Source organism: Excalfactoria chinensis, chromosome 5, assembly GCF_039878825.1.
Source record: "Excalfactoria chinensis isolate bCotChi1 chromosome 5, bCotChi1.hap2, whole genome shotgun sequence".
NCBI lineage: Eukaryota > Metazoa > Chordata > Aves > Galliformes > Phasianidae > Excalfactoria > Excalfactoria chinensis.
In genome coordinates this window covers 18151049-18167244 of record NC_092829.1, presented here as the reverse complement: position 1 = coordinate 18167244, position 16196 = coordinate 18151049, and the positions used below count along the sequence as shown (strand labels likewise).

Sequence of the window (16196 nt, the reverse complement as noted above, 5' to 3'; positions counted from 1 at the left end):
CCAAACTCTTTCAGCCTTTCTTCATAGGAGAGGTGCTCCAGCCCTTTGATCAACTTTGTGGCCCTCCTCTCAACTTGCTCCAACAGCTCTGCATCCTCCTTGTGCTGGGGGCCCCAGAATGTTTAATTATGACCTGATCTAGTAAATCTGGAAGTTTGGTGGCCCTGCCAGGCAGGGGGGTTGGAACTTCATGATCCTTGAGGTCCCTTCCAACCCAGGTCATTCTGTGATCTATGACTTGAGCTGCTTTTTTTTTTTTTAATAACTGTTTGCTAGCAAAGTTGTGTATATTCCACTACTGCAAAATTTGAATATAAAAGAACGGAGCATTCCAGATTGGAACCACTTTGAAACATATTGACAATTCTGGACAAATTACTATCCAGAAAAATAATTGATGCTCTCTGCTGAATACTTTGATTGTGAAAACATGTGCATTTGAAAACATATAAAGAAAAAGGTTCTGAAGCACTTAAGTAAAAATACAGCAAACAGAGCAGTACAAGTGACATACCTAAACAAAATGGCCCATTAGCGAAGGGCATAGAGCTATCTGGTCAGACATTTGACAGACGATCAGAATACACACGTGCACATACACGCACACAAGACACTAATTTGATGCAACATTTCTCCAGTATAACATCATTCCTTATTCAGTCGGAAGGAAAATAATTAGAACAATTTGTCAACTACAGTGCTTCACAGGAAAGCAGATACAGAATTGCTTCACATGAAAGGAGATCTTTTTACATTGATGTAACTAGATATGCACCTGTGTAAACTGCTTGCGCAGACAAGCTCTCAGCCCTGTTGAACTTGAGCTGCCAGAAAGCTAAGCCAAATTTTTTGTTTGAGCAGGAAACAGCTGGATTGGTGTGTTGTGTAATTTTTGGGTCTCGTAACTTGTCTCTTTTTCTGGATCAAGCTGTTTCTACGCTAAGCTTTTGACATTTCTAGCCCTCAAAGAGCATTATATTTATTATATGAGCAGAGTCAGCATAGCTTCGGACTCCTATGGTCAAAACTCAGGTCAATACATAATTTCATTTTCCTTAACAGTCACTCAGTTTCCTCATGAAAATTCAGTTCCCACTAACTTTACAGGATCCTCCTTCACTGATACATTATTCATGCTGAATATAAGCTTTCTTATGCTCACACTGGGCATAGCTTGATGTAATTTTTTGTAATTTTTTTTTTCCATTCCTCAGCATCCTGAAGAAAACATGAATTACCCTTATAACTTCCCAAGTCTCACTACTGAGACATTCCAGTTTGGTTTCGCATTCCTAGACATTTTCATTTCAAAGGAGTGTATGTTTTCTTTGACTGTAATGCTTTAATACTATTCCATAGCTGAGGCGAAGCTCTCACTGTGCAAGCACGAATGTGAAGTAAATGTTATGGATGCTAGACAATGAGAATTTAATATGTTGTATCAACATCTAGCATATATCTACTGATCTTTTCTTTCTCACAAAGGTAATGACGAACACTGATTGTTTCAGAGCTTTGAAACACTTACTTCAAATAATTTACTTCCATTTTTTTCTGGAGATACAGAAGAAAGCAACATACTCAGAGAATTTAACTTAGCCAGTGAAGTAGAATTTGAAGCATTTCTGCAATTCTGTATGCAGAGTTGCACCACAACTATTCCCATACTGTTGGTTTTAGTGAAGCCAACAGTAAGAACAGAACAACTTCAGTATATGCTGTGACATAAAAGAACCATTCTTTTCATAGAAAGACTAGATTTATTAATTGGAGAGTGCTAAGTACTTCAGCCTTTTCTAATGTGCAACCTAAATGTGGGGAGAAACTCAACTGTGAGTCTTATTAGCTATCAGGTCTTTGTTTGGTTACATGCATTTCCCATGCTGAATTTAAGATACAAGATACGGTGTATTAGTTTTAAAGGCAATAAAACATGTAACTTAATCATATAAAAGGCATACCTGGAGAGCTCCCATTTCTTCCTCTCTTCTGAACAACTTCTCTAGTAGCTCTGTAAAATAAAAAATGAAACCCATGAATTCCCCTACTTGTCTTAAAGTCTGACAGAAAAGGTACAATGTGTAATAGTGAGTTGTTTTGTTTTCACAACATTCCTTGTACAACCTGATTATACTAACTGATGTAGTGCATCAGTGATACAGTTATTTCCAAGCACAGACTGTTGAGAGCACTAATAAAAACTCAAAAGTTGACAGTTTTAGTAATTACATGACTTACCTCCCTATGGTTAAATCAATCTTCTAGTATTTACAGATTTCAGTTTTAAAAGTGAAGAAATTTACTCTGCAGAATTCCGATTTCTGAATGTGGGTTTGGAAAGTGGCAGTTTTGCACAATTTGCTTGAGTAGATTTCACTACTGTAATCGAGTTGGTAAAAATTAATGTTGTAAAACCAGCTTTTACAAAAAAAAGAGGAGGAATGCATCTGTGTAAAAGGTATGTGAAATAGAAGATTCCTCCCTGTGTTCCACTTGACCAAAAAAGATTCGTATACTCAGCTTGGCTTTATTTGAATTACAATGCAACATCTGACATTCCATCAGAATGACATTATTGTTCTAAGCAAAGAAGATGTGATTACAAGGTCCTTTTCAAGTAAGTTTTATAAAATATAAACTGAAGTAACTTCTGCTAATGGTCTCTAGACTTGAAAAACTCTGTCTGAAATTATCTATCTTCAGAATTAATTCCCTACGCTGTATCACTGCCTAAACTGTCTGTCCAGCATGATACTTCATGAAGCTCTGGACCAGACAGATAGCTGTTAAAGTGATGTAATTTAACTGATAATATACTTCTACATTATAGAGTTGCCCTTTATAGCCACATATTTAAGAAACAAGTTATGTATCAAAGCTCATGATTCCATTTAATGCCTCATCTAAGAAAACAAAGCTGAAGAAAAAAATAGATATTAAAGCAACATATATTAAGCAGGTTTGCAAAAGCATCTCTTAAAAACTCTGCATATTTCAACATTCTTTTAAATATGCCTACTCTTAAGGACAAAATATTTTTGCCTACTTGACATCAAAAGTTCTGCTGATTTAGAAATTGTGAAATATTTCCCACTTAAAAAAAAAAAAAAGCTTTAGAAATTCAGTTTTGAAAAATAACATTACAGTTAAAAGATAGAGCAGCATTGTGTCTGTAACATAATGAAGATTATCACTATTCCTAGTGAAGGCTCCTTAAATTCATCCAGTGAACACTCTGATTTTCTCTAATGACACCTTTCTATATTAAAGGCAGTTGATCTGTGCCAACAGTTTCTACATTGCTCAGCAATCCTGCTATAACTATCTTTCCAGGTCGAAGGTAACCACAGGGGTTTAAGTAATATATCTTCATTTTCATGGAGCACAGAACACACCAATTTATAGACTGTCTGGAATGATCAGCAGTAAGGGAAAAGTATCACAAAGGCTACCTCAGGCATCAATGGTTAAACAACGTATGTCCCATTTTTTATTTCTAGCCTAGTAAGAAGTACAAAGTCCTGTAGTGAGTTATAAGCTAAAATGATTCAAAAATCAAACATATATCAGTTGTATTAATTATACTCAAAATCAACAGCTTGTCAGAATATTGTGTGAAAAATTAAGCATCATACATTCGTATAGTTCTACAAAATTAACTGATGCATCAGCAAACACCAGCTGAGTTCCGTGACATTATACCACAGCTTTAGATTTATCCAATCAAAATTCCAGGAAATACAGAAGTTATGATTTAAAACATTCAATGACCACCTTTCGCAGTCTGCCTGATACAGGAACATAACAAGTCACAAAATTTCATAAATATTAAACTAGACACTATTTAATATGTTCTATAATAAGTTAGGATTTGCTGTTATTCAGAACTTAGACAAAAATGTTAAATATATATATATATATATATATAAATTTTAAAAAATCTCAACTCAGTTACCTCTACACTGAGAGCAATAAGCTGGTAAACAAGATGCTGAATTGATAAAATCAAGACAATTTGAATTAAAAATTGGACCTTTATTTTTGAAAGACACTGAATAAATTATGTTTTGGTATCTGCCAGTTCACCACCTCTCCCAACAAAGGTGACACAAATACAGACGTACGCAAAATTAGTTCTTCTAATAGTCACAAGCATATATAAGACTCAAATGTGTAAGACTTGTTTACACTGAAGTTGACATTTGTACTTCAATTCAGTTTCTCATACATAGCTAGGATACTGTAAGCTAAGTCAGATACCTCCAGCCCTCCAAAAAAGCTGCAGATTACACAGGAAGCTGTATGGAAATTCATACAGCAATTATAAACATCTGTTCATGAGACACTGTGGTTGGTAGAATAGCTTCCTAAGCCCCACTAGATTTTGACTGGCTGTAATGGGAGTTCAGCCAAGTAGCTTAAATGCAGCCATCTCATTTAGATAGCAATTTCAAAATGAATCTCACCACTAATTTCCCTAAATAAAATTTATCTCTGATGTAATAGTAATAGGAACATATATACTGTACATTGGGAATTTGGTTCTCTGCATTAGTTCTACCACCTGTGAAATGGAAAGTATATAATTAGCTACCTAATGAAACTATGATTTTACTTGAAAAATAAAAACTTCCCAAATATAATGCTAAGCATTTTTAACAGGCTGCATATTTAAAAGAACATAACTGCATGTTTTAAAGAAACAGACTTCAACATTAACTGGGTCAATCAATGAGGAAGGCCATTACACAAACTTTGCACAACCGTGTTATGGTACTCAAAGGGCAATCTCAATACTTCCATGATGTGGCATTAAAACAAGGAATCTAAGTTATTGCAAGAAAATAATAGCAGTTTGGAGAATACTGTCAAGACATATTTTTGTTCCATCAAGCTAAAATGAGCTCTTCCGCAAAACACCTCAGGAATTTATTATACATTAGTAAATCTATTCTGATCTCCCCAGGTTTGCAACCTTGAAAATTTGTACTTCACATTTCACAAATTTATGGACAAGCTCTTGAGAAATCACTTAATTAGATATCTTTTAAAATTGCCTTCATCAGAATTTGCAGTAGATTTATCTCAAGTCTTTCTAATTGTTTTAACTTCAAATACACAACCTGCGGTTTTCAATCATCATTCAGATACATTGCCCAGAGAGCTGCTGAACAGATACTACAACATTCCTGCAGGTGCACAAGGCAGCCAAACAGATTTCCATCAAGCACAAGGGAATTTTCTAGTACCTGCATAAACCAGTTTTTCCTCAACTATGAATTATTTATCTTGAGTATACCTACACAGCAAAGTTTAATCATATATTATACCACTTACAAGGTCTTCACGTAATGATTCAGACATTACAGCACAATTTTTGAAGGAGGTGAATTAAGCTGTTTGTAAGTGAATTATTTCAAGCAAAATTTTTCACAATATATACGTTTATCACTTGTCCAGACAGATCTACAGTCTTGCCCTGTACCTGTGTTAGCATGGTTCTGGTGGATGGTTTCAAAGTATCCTGACACAGGTCCAGGAACACTGGATACTAGAAGGTATTTCAGCAAGTCTGGACATTTGTTCAATCAAGCTGGACACAACAAATCATCTGGCACTAAATACAACTGAGATATAAAACAATATTGAGACTCTCTTCAAATGACTAATTGAAACAGCACGTGTAAGCCACTAAGGGAATTTCTCTATAAAGACACCATCTTAAAGGAACTATACAGAAATACGTGCTTATTGGAAACTTAATTTTTGCTAGTAAAGAACAAGGTCCATAAATTAAAAGCATTCAGTAATGTGCTTGTATAATCCTAAGTGAGATATCCTTTTAAATGGGAAACCGTATCACTTGAATATAAAAGATAGTACTTCTAAAATATAAAGTATTCTGCTACTTCATTCCTGTCATATTCATAGGTTTAATATAAATCTAAATAACAAATTAAGTCCAAGTAAAAGGTAAACAGAATGAAAATGAAATAACATGGTCCTATGACTACTAGATTCTCCACATCTCCAAACTACAGTATTAAACCTATCACAGACTTTCCCTTTTTTTTAGTGTTTTAACCCTAGGTTGTGTGGTCTTCAGATCAGAAATCATTTTAGCAAATCTGCAGTATATATTACAGAAATAATGAAGGAAAAAAATATTTCTTAAAATTTAAATGAATTTTTAACAGCCTTTCCAACTGCACACTGTTCATGAACAGAGGTTTTTTTGATGCAAAAGTTCCCTATTTAATTATTGCACATTCTTAAAAATATTGAACTGAAGAGCAAACAAATTATGGTGATATATTTTTTAACTTGTGATTGAAGATAAAGCAGGAAGAAACTTCAACTTTTATTTTCTTTGGAATTATATTCAGAAGGTTAGTAGTAGTCATGGCCAAACTCAACGGTCAATCAATTTGACTGGATTTTTATCTGCAGTTCTGCTAAACCTAAAAAGTCTCAAGTGAATTTTAATACTTGTTACAGTTTTCTAATGCATGAGCAAATGGTTATATTAACACCAATCACATTAGACAGTCTTTAAATATTATAACTCGGATACCACCACTGTAATGACTGCCGTGCTCATAATGAGCAGGGATAGATTACCTGTTAACTGTACCTACATCAACAGCATTCTCATAAACATGGATAACAATATTTAAGAAAAAAAAAAAAGTTTTTTTGCTAAATTCTGTGCCTTGAAAAACTCTAGCAAAGTATTAGCTGCTGTAATCTTTAGCAATAGAGAACTTGGAGAGAAATATAGATGACAGAAAATTTGATGAAAATCCATTTTCACTATACACCATTATTTTTGCGATGAAACATTAGAAGTTTCCTAAATCTACAATGGTGTGTTTGTTTGCATGAACCTGAAGTAATACCCACAATCATAACAGAGAAAGGAGAAAAGGCATCTGAAGCTGAGAGACAAGTTCAGATTCCCTACAATAGAGACTCATTGCTATGCAGGAAAAGGAATGTACTGTACTCTCTTTCTACTCCCTGAGGCTTAGAGATGAACCACAAAAAGTACTAGCAAAAGGGATATGGATAAATACATTAGGCTCTGCCTTTCCATTCACCAACCTCTTGCTGACCTGTGAATTGTTCAGTTTTAAGTAAATGTAGTAATTTAGCAAGGAAATGGTACCTGCCACTAAGCATTTTGTGAATATTATCAATGCTTCTAAAGCCTTAATGCCAGTGTTTCATTAATGACTTGATTCTACTGTGTAGAAGAGAAGCTGTAAACTCAGCTGAAGTGCTGCTGGTACTAAGTGCCCTAGTCCCACAAGATGAAGCCAGACACCATCACAAACTGCATTTGCTAAAAACCGTGAAGGCCTCTTTGATCTCTGCCCCTTATGCTGCATTTCTTTTAAATGCTTTGTCCTGGCTGTAATATTCACTGGACATCCACATAGGACAGTTGAGTTTATTACAACTGGAACAGTCTACACTGAGGAAACAAATGGTTAATACACAGTTAATAATGAGCAAAACAGGACTGCAAAAGGGCTCAATGATAAGCAAACACTAACTCCTGATCTAGTAATGGATGCCCCTGCAGACAGCAGTGGGATTGGAACTAGATGATTTTTAAGGGCTCTCTCAACTTCAGCCATTCTATGATTCTAACCCATGGTGATTTTAGATTTCAGTATGTGAACTGCAGTCATGCCTCTGGATACAGTGTAGAGATATCCAGGATGACTGAGCAATGGCCTTTTTTTCCTGCATATTTTTTTTATTAGAAAACATATTAAATAGAAAATAAATCAGCATTACATAAAACAAAATATGATAGGAAATATTCTCAAAGCCATGTAATCAGAATTGTTGCTGTTGTAGACAGTTGAACATTCTTTTCTGTCACTGCATACAATACATAATTTTTACAATTCTCTACTGAATGCAGAAACATTTCCTTTCTGATGATGAATAAAACCTCCCTGAAGTACACAGAAAGAAACAGAAACTTAATTTGTTTTCATTCACCAAGTGCAAGCACGAAAAGATAATTTGTCATTTCTTGTTTTAGAAAATCATGCTGATATGCTTATGGGCACAGCAGCTACATAAAAATTATGGTATGGCATATATAAAATGACAAAACAGGAAATTGAATGCTGCTTTCTTGAGTGAGTTCTCTGACTTAATATCATAGGTTTTCCTTTTTCTGATGTTTATTATCCCAAACATATTTATGCATAGCCACAAATTTCCTTTTGGCTATATTTGAAAGGCAGCTGCATATTTTAATACCCAAAAATATAGAGAACTGATGTTGGATCTAACAGCTAAGGGCAAGTCAAATAAAGGTAACAAGTTCTCTGAAGCAGTCAGCACAATTCACTTGAATTGCAGGAACTGGGCAAACTGACCAAGGTAAACGGCTGCAATACAGAAAGGTTTCCTAGCTGAAGACACTTGTTACTTGAGATGAGTAAATGACTGGAGTTTAGAAAGGTATGAGCTGTTTGAAGATCAAACAGGCCCTTCACAACATTTTCAGCAAAGGACAGCAGGTAAGATACAAATCCCAAAGGTATTGATCTCACTGATAGCATATGAACCACACAAACTGTTTGCTGTGCTTGGTTCAAAAGCCAAAATCCATTTTTTAATTTTTTTTAAACTTTAATTGCCTTACAGATTTTGTAAAGTAGAGTCCCTATTTTGTGAAAAATAAATACGAGATTCAGTCAAAAAAACAGAAATAAAAGCTGAATTTCAGATACATTCAGGCATTACCTTGAAGATACTAGCTTTATAAGTGACCATAGCTCTATTCAAAGAGAAAGTATTGACACTGAAATAGAACTGAAACTTCAGTTGTCCAAAAACACAATATCATGAACATTAACTTTGGGGAATAAAGAGTTTTAAAGAGAACATCAGCTGAAAGGATAGAAAAGATGTTGAACAAATCAACAAGCTACACTGAAATATATATTCTAGCATAGCTTGATAAATCTGAGGCACAAACACAGCATTAGTTCTAACTTAAGAAATTGATAATTGTATTGTACATGTATTTAATATCATGTACTATATGTGCAAGGCTTAAAATGCCATAAAAAACAGAATATTTGTGAAGACAACAATCTTTAGTGAAGACAACAGGCATTCAAAATTTTTCTAACAGAAAAGAACAGAGAGCCTTCATAACAATTGGACTAAATGCATTCTTCATTCATTTGCTTTACTGCTGCATCTGGGCTTTACCCATGATGTCACTACATGACTGCCTTTGTATTCTCTGTGAGCAACTTCTTCCATTATTTTAAGTAACAAAAGCCAACCAACATCTTCTCTCCTTCATTTGGATTCTCTGAAAATTGCTTTCTCCTTACAGTTTAACATCTTTTCTATGGTATTAGTAGTGTTCTCTTTTTCCTTTGAGAAAATAGCTTTTCCATTTTTCTTTTCCAAGTCACTTATATCTACAGGTTTACAATCTATTAGCTGCATCACAGTTAAAAACTGAGCTTTTTGTAAGAACATATGAATTTTAAATAGCTGTACTTTTTCTTGGAACATAGTTAAAGAAAAAAAAGAACACTTTCTAAACATTTAAATGCATCACTTCATAAATCATGCCCTTGGATCATGCAGTAACAAACATGAATTCCGTTATTTCTACATCTTCTACCAACTTAAAATAATTGATTTGTTAAATGAAAGTCAGTCATCCAAATTAAAAAAAAACAAACAAACAAAAAAAAAAACCAAAAAAAACCTATGTTGACAAGACTTGGAAGGACGCAAATTAAATTCACATGGAGATGGTAAGTCCATTATTCTTGCATATACTGTCCTGTGTTATTAAAAAAATCAGTGGCACAGTGATTCAAATTCAAAATTGATACAAATAATGATACAAAAAAGCAATAAATGAAGTGCCCCTTCTTGGGCACCAGGTAAAAGAAATGGAGTGATCACATGATCCACTTCCTCCATGTATCAACAAATGCACTAAGGCTCCAAATTTTATTATCCTATTAGCTCTTTATAGTAAATTCATTGACAACAAAAAATGAGCCCACAGACCAACATCTATGAAGAAGGACTGAATAACCATCTCTTTCATCAACTACCCATCTGTTCCTCAGAGTAGAACATTCCTTAATCTAATTTATAGTTCTTTTATTTAATAATTTCTAGCATAGGTGAGTGTAAGACAGGCTGTCATCTGCTAAAATTATTGGTTAGCTAGTAACCACCAGCTGCATCGTGAAATGAAAGCTATACCAGGTTAATCTCCAGCTACCTGTGGTAAATCTCTGTTATATTTTAATGCCATGTTTCTAATTATTCATTCTGTATGTTTGTTCTAAAGCTCTGAATACTGTTAAAAGTGGAGGGCCAACTAATGGAAGGCCTGTGACACTATAGCATCTAAAGCTACATAAATACAATGCTACTAGGCAAAATTATATCTTAATCTGTATTTATGAATCTTGTTGCCTATTGGACCCAATCAAATTAGAATATGATTAAATAAACCAAATTTGCACTCATTAAGACTGTTTTCAGAACTTCAAAAACATCTTAGACAATCTGGAATCAAATTATATATAAAAGCAAGTGTAATGAATTGATAAAGGAATGCTTTTAAATGAAGATTGCAAGGGAAATACTTTGGTAAAAATCTATCAAAGCAGCCAAAACAAGTTACCTCACCTGATCTCTCCTGAATTTGGATAGTGCGTATTTGTAAGGAACAAATGAATCACTCTCTAAATGGAAAGCATAAGATTACACACTACACTTTTTTCTTATAGAATAGCATTAATTTTGACCATTCTTGTCAGTTTTGTATTTACTTATAGCTTTGGTTATAGCTTAAAATGAAAATACAACATACAAATTTTTGAGAAAATCTGAAGAAAATATGCAGAACAGAATTAAAAACTAAATAAGGTTTGTTTTATTTTACTATACACAAATTAAAAATGATGATAAGGCCTGAGGGAGATCATCTTAGCAGACAATTATTCAAAGAACACTAAAACAGTATTAATAATTATATCTGGGTCCTGGAAATAACAATTTAATGAAATGAAAGACAACAATGGAAACATTCAATCCTGAAAGATCAAAGCACATTCCCTATCAATGTTTTCTGTAAGCGGAGGTGGAAAATCCTGGCAGGATCTTACTGCTACTGTAGAGAAAATAATCCATATCGTTCTACAAAATATTTACAAAAATGCTTTGCTTTTATTTGTTACTGTTACTGTTGTCATGCTATTGTTTTATTTTTGTTTCAATATTTTATAAAACGTTTTCAATAATATTTAAGACAGCCACCAGAAGCTGTAAATAAACTTACTTAAAAGCTCACTCTGATGTGAATCTACACCAAATCTAAATACAAAATGACTAAAAAAAAAAAAAAACAACAAAACGTAGTATTTTGACAAAATAATTGGCTTGTCATTATCAGTACAGAAATCTGAATAAAGGCCAGAACAAAGTTTTAAAAGAAAACATGAAAAAACAATCTTTTCCAGTATGGAAATTCTGATCCCAGAAACACGCATCAAATTAGCATTGGCTTCTCTGCTTGCATTCATTTTTCTGTTATAGAGACCACCTCTTTTTTCTTTAATCATTTTCCTCCTAGCTCCACTTGTACGATACCAAACTATCCATGTTTTTCAGATGCCCTAAGAGACTTGCCCCTCTGTTGGGACAGTGCCATAGAAAGAGGGAGTGACTATACACACATTCACGTACACAAGATAATTACTGTTCTCAAAATGTTCACTGCAGGCCTCAAGATAACAAAGACAACAAAGCCAGTGAGAGTTCTGTCGCACAAACCTTATGAGAAGCATAAGGAGCATAATATCTGTGGGAACAGGGATTGTTTAGAGAAGAGAATACTCAGAGGAGACCTTACTATTCTCTACAACTACCTGAAAGGAGGTTGTGGCGAGATGAGGTGTGGCCTCTTCTCTTGTGTAACTAGCAAGAGAACTAGAGGAAATGGCCTCAAGCTGCACCAGAGGAGATTCAGACTGGATTTTAGGAAAAACTTCTTCAAGAATTGTTTAGATGTTGCACTGAGGGACATGGTTTAAGTGGGGAAATTTTGGTAGTAGGTTGATGGTTGGACTTGATGACCTCAGATCTTTGACAACCTTGGTAATTCTGTGATAATATCAAGCCTTAGTGGTTGGAATTAATTTCTTATTCAGAGATGCACTTCCTGTCTTCTTCCCATACAAAGCTTCTTGCTCCACATCCTTTGTTACCATATTCTCTGCATCAACTACATTACACTTTTTACTTCACCATTATGATTCGTACAATGGTATCCAGGGACAGAAACTTATCACTAGTTATTACCGGAATCATAGTATCACTAAGGTTGGAAAAGACCACTAAGATTATCTAGTCCAACATCAGTTCATCACCATTAAATCAAGTCCCTAAATGCCATAACCTAATATCCAACCTGAATCTCCCCTAGACTAACTTGAGGCCATTATCTCTCATTCTATCACTAGTTACCTAGGTGAAGAGGCTGAATTCCACCTTGCTATAACTTTCTTTAACGTGGTTGTAGCGTTGTACTACCAAATATTCTGACAGTGAAATAAACTGTTTCTGAAGATTAAAATAAAGGTGTACTGTACAAAATCTATGTTCTGAATTTGCTATAGTATTCTGGTTTTACTATTAAAATACTCTTCATTGAATAAATATGTTTCATTAACATAGAAGTGCATGCATGTGAGCTTGCATGTATATGAAAAGCAGGATGATGAAAGACTAAGATCTCCTTAGTTTCATGAAGCACTCAGCACAAGAAAGGAACTCATGCTGGAAGTATGTTTATCTACTACTAACAGAGTTCTGCTCAAAGTCAATCTCCAAGAAAACTATAAAATAGAAAGTTACAAGTACTGGAATAGAGACTTAGAACTAGCACTCGGTATGAGACAGTGAGGTCCATCCTCACCAGAAATTTGTAAAATTTTTATTTAAAATTTTTTTTAATCAGTAAAATTAGATTATTATTTTCCTTTCACAACAAACCCAGATGGTGTGGATGCTACCACCAATCCTGTTACACTCCAGAGTAAAAATTACAAGCCAAAAGAGGGAGAAAACTATGTGATATGTAGTATTCTCTATGTAATGTCATCCACTCCAATTAGAATCAAAGCTTGTCTTACTCCATTTGTCAATACAGAAGGATTTGTATTTCATCAACTAGTTATTACACCTGAATGCACAGGAATAATAACTAGTACCTTTCTTAAAACTTTCTTCCTTTTAGCAAAAAGACAACCAGCAGCATACCTCTCTTCTCTCTGTGTACTTCTTCTAAAAGTTGTTCTTGCTTTTTTATCTGTTTGAAGAGAGACTGATGTTCAGACTCCTTCAGCTGTGTAAGGTGCTTGAGATGCTGTTGGCTCTGCAGCAAGTAGCGTCGCAGCTTTTTTTCCTTACTTTCTCTCTCCTTCACCTCCTCACACAGCCACTGCAGCTTAGTCTGCAATGAAAAATGTGGACAAAAAGCAGAATTCTAATAAAAAGACAAATTTAACTGAACAAATTATCTTCGGAATCACAGCTTACTTATTTCTAGCTATTAATGCACAACTATAATACAAGGAAGCACTCGTATATTAAAAGGATCCTCAAGGAATCTCAACAGAGATATATTTAGGCTGATAATTGTATCAACGGAAGCAAAACACAGATTTCTATTTTTTTCTGCTGTATGTAAGAAAGGATATTCATATTTATTTAGAGCTTTATATAGGTACCAAGAGCTGCTCTTGAGCTTAGCATTAATAACATGCATTTCATTTCGCAGTATAAAATGCTCTTCCAAACTCTTTTGTTAAATCATCCTTCTTCCAGGAGGTCAGCCACAATAGGTAGAGCTTCACATAGACACCTTTCTGCCTCCACACAAGATCTAGCTGTCATTTCCATCTGGTCTTGTGAGATTTCTACAGCATTGTTAATGTACTCTGCTATTCATTCCCATAAAATTTTCATCAGTATGGAATAGTAGAAATATACACAGCACTTAGAGGGTGTATAAAAAAAAAAAAAAAATCAAAGTCAGTGAAAAATTATATTTACCAAAAAGTTAAAATAAATGTTCCTAATACATTCCAAACTATGCTTTTAAACAATTTCATCTACAATCAGGAAATAGAAGAAAAATGCAGGAAACAAACTCTGTATTTAACATTAAAGTTCAAAAATCATGTCCCAAAAATATAGCAGCAAATTTGTACCTTCAAGAGACTGTAGTAATCTAGAGAAAAATCAATATACAGAAGAGAAAAAAGGGGCAGTTTGGCAGAAGTAGTTGAAAAAGTGAGTACGATACTTAATTATGCTACCAAAAATATCAGTTTTGAGGCCATTATAATTACAAACAAATCTTGGCACTCCTTCAAGTTTTGATTATTCATAAGCAGTTGCAATGATGCAGAAATGGAAATGTGGGTAACTATTATGGCTTGATAGACTGAGATTTATATCATCTTATTTTAATTTTGCTTTTGACAGATATTTTTTATCACTTATTTAAAAAAAAAGAAAAAGAAAAAGAAAAAAGGAAAATAGAGAGGGATGTCATCTCAAGCTCTCATTCATTCTAAACTTCCGCCCAGTATCCAAAGATACTTACAAGAGAAATGTACACAAAGAATAATTAGGTGCACTTTGAGTAATCTATTCAATATGTCAGTACCACTTTTAAAATTATGAAAATACATAAGGTCAAAGAAGAAATGTTATCTCTATTATTTGCAGTGACAGTCTCTCCTGGTCTACAAGTATTACATAAAGCATACATCAGCAATAACCTCAAATTAGCTTACATGTACATCACCCATTTCTTCCTTTCACCCTAACAAAGTAGAAATTTTTATGTAATCCACAATTTCTTGTGATCTACTTTGATGATTAAAAGCTGAATTCTTTTAAAAGATACTGGATAAGAAGCATATATTGGGGGAACAGGAGGGAAGCTACCAAATGAAAAGCAATGGTTCTGATTTACCAGTCATCACCTCAAAACAGTTTTGAAGCATGAACACAACAACTACATTATAGAATTCAGAAGCTTTAAAGGAAAGTGGAAGGGAAATTCCAGGAAACCAATCAAATAACCTTTAGATTTAAGAGCCTTGTTTCAAACTATTTCTTGTCTCATTAAATATTACCCTGTAGAATAATCTGCTGGCTATCTCAAAATAATTAATATAGTGGGAAACTCAGATCACTGTATCTATTTTTAATTTTTTTATTTTTTGGCAATTTGTTATTGATTTGGCTATAGAGACACACGTTTCTTGTTGATAGTAAAATCTGTAAAATAATTTTATCAGCTGAAATAACAGCCTGGAAACACCATAACTGCTGACAAAGGAAAGCTTTTGCATTTTTTCCCCTAAAAACTGTCTTTTCAAACACAAATTCTACTGATTATGAAGTCTGGATATTAGATTGCTCAGCAACAATTCAGACAAGTTGACTATTACCTTTGTCTCTGCTAACCAGCGATGAGGATCATTCAGCACTGCTGGTGTAAGTGATATTGCCTGTAGAACAGCGAGACAGAGAAGCATGCAATAAAAAGGACATTAGAAAAGGAAAATATGCTTTCCAGTTTACTGAAAAATCATCAAATAAATATTCCTTGCTATAAAGTCCAGCTGGAAAGTTATATCCATAAATAGATAAACAGTTGTGTTGAGCCATAAGCAAGCTAGATTTAAAGGTAAATTATGCAAACTCATTGAATCACAGAACCATAGAATTGCTCAGGTTGGAAAAGACCTGCAAGATCATCAAGCCCAACAGCAACCTAATCATACTGTCGTTGATGCTACCCTAACCCTATCAACTCTCCACTAAGTCATTTCCCTGAGCACCATATCCGAATGGATTTTAAACACACATTCAAGGATGGTGACTAAACTTCCTCCCTGGGGAGCTTATTCCAGTGGTTAACCACCATTTCCATAAATTTTTTCTTGATATCCAACCTAAACTTACCCTGGCACAAATTGAGGTCATTTCGCCTCATCCTGTCACCAATAAGAAGAGACCAAATCCACTCTCCAAAAATCACCTTTCGCGTATTTAAAGAGAGCAGTAAGGTCTCCCCTCAGCCTCCTTTTCCCACGACT

At 34.3% G+C, this 16196-nt stretch overlaps 1 protein-coding gene across 1 annotated transcript in view; it reads right to left on the bottom strand.

Annotated features, from left to right (window-relative positions):
* Positions 1–16196, bottom strand: part of CEP128 (centrosomal protein 128) — an 83183-nt gene that overhangs the window by 20779 nt on the left and 46208 nt on the right. Inside the window, exons 17-19 of the mRNA XM_072338965.1 lie at positions 15546–15605; positions 13339–13531; positions 1962–2011 (exon numbers count right to left, since the gene is read on the bottom strand). Coding sequence (XP_072195066.1) covers positions 1962–2011; positions 13339–13531; positions 15546–15605 — 303 coding nt within the window. The remainder of the gene's footprint in view (positions 1–1961; positions 2012–13338; positions 13532–15545; positions 15606–16196) is intronic.